At 30.1% G+C, this 9,818-nt stretch overlaps 1 protein-coding gene across 10 annotated transcripts; it reads right to left on the bottom strand.

Moving 5' to 3' along the window:
- Positions 1 to 911: 911 nt before the first annotated feature.
- Positions 912 to 7,705, bottom strand: sqd (RNA-binding protein squid). 10 transcript variants are annotated; one of them, XM_074133395.1, is made up of 12 exons: positions 7,429 to 7,704; positions 5,523 to 5,563; positions 5,324 to 5,451; positions 5,093 to 5,239; positions 4,875 to 5,006; positions 4,582 to 4,660; positions 4,469 to 4,510; positions 4,312 to 4,386; positions 3,323 to 3,433; positions 3,148 to 3,240; positions 2,122 to 2,233; positions 912 to 1,477 (listed from the first exon to the last, which is right to left on the bottom strand). In XM_074133395.1, exons 1-11 carry the CDS (start codon positions 7,581 to 7,583, stop codon positions 2,169 to 2,171), a joined length of 1,068 nt encoding a protein of 355 aa, XP_073989496.1. In that variant the 5' UTR covers positions 7,584 to 7,704; the 3' UTR covers positions 912 to 1,477; positions 2,122 to 2,168. The 10 variants fall into 10 exon arrangements, with proteins under 10 accessions (XP_073989496.1, XP_073989497.1, XP_073989498.1 ...); XM_074133396.1 differs by having other exon boundaries at positions 3,148 to 3,219; positions 7,429 to 7,703; XM_074133397.1 differs by lacking the exon at positions 2,122 to 2,233 and having other exon boundaries at positions 7,429 to 7,705.
- Positions 7,706 to 9,818: the final 2,113 nt, after the last annotated feature.

Below are 9,818 nucleotides of genomic sequence, written 5' to 3'. Positions count from 1 at the left end.
TGAAAGGGTTACATTAACAAGAGAAACAGTAAATAAGAGATGTTGGCCTTTATCATCATACACGACTGCCTCTTGTTGAATTTGTATTACATATTACACTCCAACGGACTCATATTTTCAGTTCTGATCGTGCAAATATATTTCTTACCTTAAGTATCGGTGAATATACCTGTTCATAAGGCCCTTAAGAATGTTGAGTACTACTGCAACCATGCCTGCACGCCCTGAATGTGAGCGGGACCATTCCTTGCGATTAAAATCAATACTTGCAAGAAATGCTCAATCACCCACGGATCCAAATGAGTACCACACAACCAGTTCTCTCTTAACTCTCAAGAGTATAGTTACAAAACAGATCCACAAGTTTAAAACTGTTAAATATTAACATAACTAGGTAATTATTGCTTTGAAGAACATTATGCCTTATAAGCAAGCAAGGAGTTGTTACAAAAGAAAATGAAAATAAAAACAATATTCTAATTATCTCATAAAATGAAAAACTAAATAAACAAACTTATTATATAAACCATAAAAAAAACAAAAGAAGAAACAAAGTATTGGAAGATTACCAGTATTATTACTGCAAGGAAGCCCCTACCCTATTTGGTTTATCTTCCGAAATTTTATATCAACAAGGTAGTAGCTGGTATTCTTCCAAAACTTTGTATGTTTCTTTTGTTTTTTTAATGGTCTATATAAATTTATTATCCATTTAATTTTTCATTTTATGATATAATTGGAATATTTTATTTATTTTCATTTTCTTTTATAACACACTCCTTGTTTATAAGGCGTAATGTTCTTCAAAGCAATAAACAAAAAAAAAAACTCGAGGTAGACCTTCAACGAAACCACTAATACTAGGCGGATCATCGGAACAGCACACAGGTAAGGTTATACCAACAATAAAGTTCTATAGTTTTCTGTTTTTTTTTATTTCACAGGTTAAGAAATGGGAAACTTTACAATCAATATATATTACATAATTAAAATGTCCCATTTTATGTAAAAACCTTTTCTTTTTTATCTTTGTGTCTATGTCGTTACCTCTAAATACAATTTAAATAAAAAATAAAAATAAAGGAAAACAAAATAAAAACTGAACATAATTGACAAGAAACACATATCTAAGTATAAATATATATTATATTCACTACTTTACTAGTAGTTTTTTTTTTGAAATATGTTGTGATTAAAATTAAGCCCTTTCAAAAATAAAGAGCTATCAAAATATTAAACACAGCATATGACCTTATCTATCAAAATGTACATATATAACACATATATATGTTTTTTTTTTTTTTTTAATACAAAAATTATTTCCTTTCCTCTTCATGTGTAAAAGTTGGAATGATCGACTCAAGAGGAACAAAATCGATGATCATAATATAAATACATGAGGTAATGTTATGGTGAAAATGGAGGGAGATGAAAAATGCGATGTGAAATTGTTACGTCCAGAATGAGTAACCCTTATCTGAAAAAAAAGAAAGGATATGCCACTATTAAATATGATAAATCTTCAATTTATCTATCATTTACTGCAGTTGACTATTAATATTAATATCATATTTTCTCATCAGAAAAGAAATTGTCTTCAATTCGTCTCAGTAGCAGAACTGACATTATTGACATCATTTGAGTTTGAGGGGAGACAATTATTTAGAAATTGGTAGAGGTTACCTTAAAGAAATAACAATTTGAAGGTTAGCTGCTGCCTCGCAATTTTAAGAATTTTTCTAGCGAACACAACCAGTGTTCCGTTTTATTCTTTAAAGCTAAAACAACAATGGAAATTCTAGGGCGAGCTTAAGTTGTACACCTTGCTCAATTTTTGTGTTGGAATTATGATGGGAAAAAGTTAATTCAAAATTAGTAACGGATTTTCAAAAATTAACTTCCACTAGCAAATGGCGTTTTTTTTTTTTTTTTTTTTTTTTGGTAAATAAAATGGGCCCGGAACGTCAATTATATTGGAATACGCTCATACGTTTTATAATACGAGTAGAAATAATTTTTACTTTTCATGTCAGCAAACCCTCAAGAACTGACGCGTGGCATTTCTACATTAAAAAAAAAAAACCCTTGAATTGATTTGTTAAGAAAAAAAGACATACTTACCATATACATTTCTAGTCCACATAAGTGATGGATTAGGCCAAGGCAATTTAGTAGGGAGCATGTCTCGCACCCCTACCACCTCCTCTCTGCTTTCCCCCACCATACCCACTTCCTGCAACATATCAAGTTTTGCGCTGACAATTTTCAAATGGAAAAGCAACCCACTAATGCATTAAAAACAGCAACATACTAATTCAATAGAATATAGAAATTCAATTATAATAAAAATAATTTTAGGTATGATAACAAAAATTATGGAGAACGGTTTGATGATCACTGTTTATTTAAATAAGATCATAACTTTAGCCCTACAAGCCAAGAAGCACTTCCAGCCTAATATAAATATCTTAAGTCAGAAAGAGCTCAAGGTACACAGTCAAGGCTATGTTACAACGCGTATTATCTTTATTTTTTAAATAAAGAGATAATGAACAAAGCAGTGTTACCTTTACCCGCTATTAAATGAATATATATACATATCATAGGAGCAAACCAGAAATCATGCATATATTAGACAAAATTTTATTTATATATAATAAATAAAAAAATACATTAAATGAAATAAGAATAAAAAAAGGTATCGAAGAAAATAACTAGAATCTATAAAAATAAATCTGTAATTCTAACAAAACTTAAACTGCATTCAGAAAGTGGACATGGATAAATTACTTAACATAAGTACGAAAAAGAAGAGAGTTCAGAGGAGGGGCGGCCGAGCTGTCAAAACACCCCACAAATTAAATGCCTTACCACCATTTTATCTCATTAATAAATTTTGTACATCGGTATTAAGCATGCAAAACATTGTAATGTATTCAAGGATTTTTTTTCCCCTTTGATGTTAATATCGCTCCACCATCATCTGACTATATTATTAAAATGTCATAAATAAGATAAAATATATGAAAATTCAAATTTAATCATAAAAACATTTAAAATTTGGCAAAAATGCAGAGAAGATAGTTAAGTTTTACAAATTTTCAGAATTATTAGTTTCATAAAGAACAGCAAATAATTGAAACTCACCTTTGCCTCTACCACCACCACCTCGGCCACCACTGTAACCTCCATCATAATTACTGTATCCTCCATAGCCATCTACATAAGAAAAATAATCATCTAAAAATTTTCTTAAATTAATGGTCCCTTCAAACCCATGGAAATTCAAAAGATATGCAATCAAGAGAAATTGAGTTCTTACCGTAACTACCATAACCTCCATAACCACCGGCATAGTCGTATCCACCACCGTAACCACCGCCGTAGTTTCCACCATATCCACTGCCATAATAATCGTAGCCAGCTCCATAACCTTTGATTACCATTTTGTTAAAATTAGTATTTGTTTTTAACCGACAGTAAATTACAACTATTTACCAAAACAAACATGAAATAAGTGAACTACTTTATTAGAAAAATAGCTAGAAGGAAATAAGGAAAGCAGTAATTCCTTTAATGAGGAGTAAGAGAAAGTAAATAGATGTAGTGTTTGCCTTTTAAGGGACTTCTACAGCTAGGATGCAAAAAAATTCATAGCGAAACAATGGAACAGGGCTCCCAGACCACCGTTAAAAGAGGGAAGTTGCCAGATATCATCGGGGGACCAATTATTTGCTTTGTACAAAATTTAAAAACGGAATTTTATGAAGACAACTTAATAACGATCATTAGTTCTAATGATGCAAAAAAAAGCAATCAATTATATTCACTTATAACCCGACAATAGTATCTGTTCCCTTTCGATTACAAAATCAAATTCAAAATCGAACGCGAAAGTATTTAGTTGATCAACAACTAATTAGCCGGTGGGCGGTTTAAGCAAAAGTAAGTTAGACTTGAGAAATTAAATATTTGCAAGGTTCTACGTGTCCAAAACTGATGCAATCACAAAATTACTTCAATAAATCTTAAGAAAAATTTGGACAGGTTTTGTTATCAAAAAGGCATTGTATACCCATTAAAACTATTAAAAAAATATTTAGAGAGAGAAATCCCCATTGCTTCGAGTTTACTACTGAAGATCCTACCAATAGTTGGAAGATCTCGGTATGAGGTTTAAGAGCAAACTTCATCTAAATAAAAGATGAAGTGTTAAAAGATACCCAACAAATTAGCACTTTGTAAATTCTTAAATATTTTTAACGAAACAAAACAGACCAGGATAAGGCTCACAATGGTGAAAGATAGTACCTTTTAATGGACTTTGGTCACTTAATGTGAAATGTGGAGTTTTTCCTTGGGACTGGTCCAGACTTGCCACTTTCGCTACTCCATTTGGAGAAAAAACAGTATGCTAATTATGAGTTTATAAAAACTAAAAAGCAGCATTAAAAGTAAACATGCTTACCACCATAACCATATCCCTGTCCATAGCCTTGACCATAACCACCTAAAATTAAAAAGTTTATTAGAAATGTTTAACTAGTGCTAATAATCAAATCGAAGTGTGGGGGAAACTACCTCGTCCACCGCGTCCTCCTCTTCCACCTCGCATTCCAGCCATGCCATCAGGTTTTGGTGTAGCCTTCTTCACGTCAACCTAGGAGAAATAAAATTCATGAATAATGTCGCTATTTCTTTAATACTGTCAGACCTCGACTTGACAAGAATTTAACCTAGCCTACGAATTTTCAACTTATTACTAACGTACGTAAGTGTAAATACTTAGGTACTTAAAACTGTTACTGTTAATTCTTAACAAGACAGGTCGCCGTTTAATATACCTCACTAACTTTCAATAGATAATTAATTACCTCCTTTCCATTAATAGTTTGTTTCGGCGCCTTTAACAATTCTGCTACTACTTGCTCTGATTCGAATGTAATAAAACAGAAGCCCTTCCTTTGATTTTTTGACTTATCAAATGGCATTTCCACGTCAACAATCTGAAAAATTAAACAGAACTTGCAAACTCTCCCTTAATCTTAACAGCACATTTCTTCAAAGGTACTTAATAAAAAGAATCACATACAGTGCCGTATTGCGCGAAGTAATTCTTTATATCTTCATCTGATAATTCGGTAGATAATCCACCAACAAAAATTTTCCCATGCCTTGCTTTAGCTTTCTTAGGGTCTATCTTCTTATTGTTAATAACATGGTCACCAGCAGCTAAAACCTAATTAAAATTTTGGAGTAACAAATAAGGTTCAAAATTATTTAAATTTTATTTAGGTTTTACTAACAACTTGTTGCTACATACTTTGTCAATAGACTCGGCAGCTTTGAATACTATGAAAGCAAATCCTCTAGATCTTCCTGTATTAGGATCAGTCTTCACATTTATGCTCTCAATGGTTCCGTATGTATTAAAATGCTCTCTCAACTCCTCTATAAAGAAATATTGTTTATTTGTTTCATTAAATGCAAAATATAGTTAGTAGTAAATAAAATTTACTTACTATCAGAAGTTTCCCAACTTAGACCACCAACAAACAATTTCCTGTGGAAAAAAAATTTAAAAAAATGTACAAAGTTAATTTTTGTTTTAACTGCAGTTGCAATAATTCTACCTTAAAAATGTCTTTAATTATTCTTTAAGTGACTGATTAATTTAATGAAAAAAACAAAGCAGCAAAACGTAAAGAAAAAATAAATCTGTAAAAGAAATTTAAATTTTAAGTGATTTTTTTTTTTCTAAGTAAAAATGACATTATAAGCTGGAAAACGATTTCAATTCTTTCACTTTTCAGTTTTTATGTAATTTACAATTATCTCTTTATTAGATAACTATTTATAGTTTTCCCAATATATACCATGGGGTTGATGTAGTCCACTCTCAGCTCGTTGGTCCGTCCACTCAACCTGAGGAAAGTAATCCACGGTTAGTGTTCACATATAAAAACCTCATTAATGTGCCGAAAGAATTAAATCCACTTGTTTTTTGAAATTTAAAATTACTTAGTTTAAAAAAACATTAACAATACATTGATTTCTAACAAAATTCGTGTAAAATTTTGAAATTACAGAAAATTTAATGATCTTATTTATCTTTAAATATATTTTTATTTAAATCCTGGAGGGTTTTAATTTCAAGTTTAACTTTTATGAAATATATGCATACTATATTTATAAAAAGCAACAAATAAAAGTGATGTGACCAATCCCCATACAAAGTTTTCCTAGAATTTACATATTTAAAATTATGTTAAACTGTATAAGAAAAAAAAAAAAGAAAAAACTAACTCGAGTTAATCCTGGGAAATTAAAATAATAGAAAACACATTTTAAAAATCTTACACTACTGTATCACCTTACATTTAGAAAGCAGCATGTGCGTAATAAAAAAAAAAGAATAAAAAAAAGGGCTAAACTAAATTTATGAAAAAAATACATATTTATCCCCTTCATCAAATTTAAAGAATTTACATAAATACAATCAAAATTTTGGGAAAATAACATATAATGGTAGGTTTTAAGGTTATTTACAAAATGAGGGCATTGAAAGTATATATATGTATAATATCTATTCTATAAAAATGAAAGCCCTTGGAAGGACTGGTCACAATTTTGAATTATATTTAATACTGTTAACCCTCCAAGATAATTGAATGCTGGGTTTAAAGGCAAAACAGTTGTATTGTATCAGGTATGAGTGAAATTATTAAAAATCTGAAATAGAAATTACAGTTGTGCCTTTAACGATATGACAATATCATTGAAACATACAATTTTTATTTTGAGGAAGGTTGAAATATTAAGGAGAGGAAATGAATGGGATTATTGGGGATTCATACTGGTACTTTAAAAAAGGGCTATGGTAACGAAATTACATTAATTTTTTTCTTTATAAATAGATTAAAACAAAATTTATGCTTACAATACAAAATTTATTTGAAATACATTAACAATTTAATTTAGAACTTTTACAAAAAAAAAAAAAAACAAAAAATGAAGCCCGAAGCCGTGTGCCCAAAGCGTCCCATTATAGATTCACAAATCCGCCATTATGGCAGACCGACGCTACGAACTATTTAACCAATGCAACCTCACTTCCAACATTATTTTAATTTTTTGAAAACCTCATCTGCATTTTAATCATACAATTATCGACGAAAGTACAACATTAACACATTACTATGTAACTTCGGAGTTTCCAGCTTATAAGATAAAACGGATGAATCAGGATTAAATATTGAACACGCCGGTATAACAAAGTCAAGGCGCCATTTTCCATGGTGACTGAAAAAACTTACTTTCCCCTATAAACTTCAAATAGTAACAAGAAAAAGAGGTCGATAATAAGGACGGATTAAGGGTGGTAAATGCTACACTTAACAAAAATTTAAATAACTTTAAGTAACGTACCTGTCATCATCTTTTCCTGGTGCTTCAGCACTGCCACTGTCCGCAACTTGATTTTCACCTCCATTTTCTGTGGCTGAACCATTCATTTGTTCATCTTGGTTTATGTCTGTTTGATTGTCGTTTCCCATTTCATATTCTTGTGTATCTGTTGCCATTTTCCTAATGAGTGTTCCTTTCTCGAACAGCTATTACCAACGTGTCCTATCGGCAGCTAAGCTGATGAGGAAGAGAAAGCTTGATGCCAAAAAGTGTCTCAGCGTATAATAGAAGTTGCGTGCAACGTGCTCTGCGCATACACTTTAGAGAACCTAGCGGCGATCTCTAAAATCTACTAGAAATCCATATTTTCTCAGCCAATGAAATTAAAGAACATTGCACCTAAGCTTTGTTTTCTGTATTTCTTATTAATAATAAGCGAAGGTTAAATGAATTTATAAATTAACGTACATGCCACTTAATGGCTTAAGTTCGTAAACAAAAATAAATAAGTAAAATTTCGAATGAATAATTTAAATTATTTCATCAATCATTTGTTAAGTAATACGGCTAAAGAATTTTGGTTTTCTGATTTTAATGTGGTTGGGGGTAATTCATTTTGAAGCCGTAGACTCCCAAAATCAGTAGATATAGCACTGCCAATTGTAATAATCACATTTGTCAGAAATAGAAATTAATTATTTTGAGGCACTGATTTTTAATAAATTGAGGGAAACTGAATTTCATGAACAAAATCCATGGTTGAATATTTTGATAGTACTTTTAAGCCCTAATATTTGCACATATGTATGTAGACTGTTAACGATTTACTTCAGTGAATCACTGTGTAATGGACACTAACGCTAGCTCAGATAATTAATTCGAATGTTAAGGATTTTGTAGAGAACATATAGAAAAATTCTCCTTTTTCGATATATCTCAAAACAAAAATCTATATTATTAATAAAAGAAGACAATATTACTTGAGATAAATATAAATTAATTATGTTTATATTATTTTTCATTCATGGGTCTTAGCCTTTAACAATAAGTCTCTTCAACTATCTCTGCCTTGCTCTCTTGACATCCAATTCGGCGATTGCTCTAAAATCCCGATTCATCAATCTTGTCTATCCAGCTTCATCTAGGCCTTCCCTATCATCTTAACTGCACGGGTTTGTTTTGAATCACTCTCCTTAGCATTTATCCATCCCAAAATTCGACCAGATTTCTGTAATCTGTTCAAATTAATGGATTTAACAATAAGAGCCTCTTGAAATAAGGCTTAAGTTCTCTCCGCAGATTTTCTAACATACTTTGTTACTAACGTACTTACTAACATATTTTGTTTAAAAGTCCAAAACCCTCACTATAAAATTTACGTCTTTCCTTTGGACTCACGGAAAATTAATGTTAACTTTTTTAAAAATATATTCACTTATACAAAATATTCATTAATTAAAATAAATTACAATTTTGTGAGCCTAACGTCACCGTCTCTCTAAATAAGAAAAAAATGTTTTTAGCGAATAGACAGAAATTGTTGCGAGATGTATGAGCAACAGTGCCTTATAATGAAAAGTAGTTGGTTAATTTTTTTTACATTGTAATATGAAAATGTGCGTATAATGATTTTTGTTTCATTTATTTTAAATTCTTTCGGAAATTGCACTGTCCATTAAAAATGTGAACATTATTTACCCAACCACAAGTCAGTTTTCTCTGAAGAATATTTATATAGGTTCATAAAATAAATTATTTAACAATCTAAAACTGACGTGCATTTCACTTGCAGGAAGTGTGTACCTCTACAAAGCAATTACTTTAATGAAAATTATAAATTCTTTTCAGTGAGATATCGTCTTAATATTTTTCAAAATTCAGTCTCAATTTAACTTAAAATAAGGCTTTTCTATGATTTATGTTTTTTTTATTATCCAAAGGTATTTAACCTTTTTCTAAAAAGGGATAATAAAAGTGAGAGGGCAGTTATTGTATGATTTTAAAACCTAACTTTCCCTAAACCATTTAATGAGACAATAAAATCTTTTTTTAAAGCCATAAACTTTATTATTTCTTTGCAAAAGTTAAGAATCATTTAAAATGTAACTTTCTTAAAAATTGTTAAAACTTTTAACGTTTTTACGGAACATTATCACATTTAGAACAGAGAAAACAAATTTTTGGAATAAAATTTAATCAGGAATTATTTTTTTAAAAAAATACATGTTGCAGAAAGAAAAAGTTTCAAATATTAAAATGAACAAACTTTCTCAGTTTAAGCCTTTCAGATAAATGAGATACTTTACATGTGTTCACTAGTAAAGTTTATCTAAAATTGATGTTTAACATCATTTAATCTCAAATTTAACTGAGTAATTAAAAAACTCAAATTCTTTAGAGTTACAATATGG

This window comes from Rhodnius prolixus, unplaced genomic scaffold (assembly GCF_049639745.1).
Source record: "Rhodnius prolixus isolate KJV_2025 unplaced genomic scaffold, Rpr scaffold_10, whole genome shotgun sequence".
Lineage (NCBI taxonomy): Eukaryota > Metazoa > Arthropoda > Insecta > Hemiptera > Reduviidae > Rhodnius > Rhodnius prolixus.
Note: the sequence above shows the minus strand (reverse complement) of the source record. Positions and strands in the feature narration are given on the sequence as shown.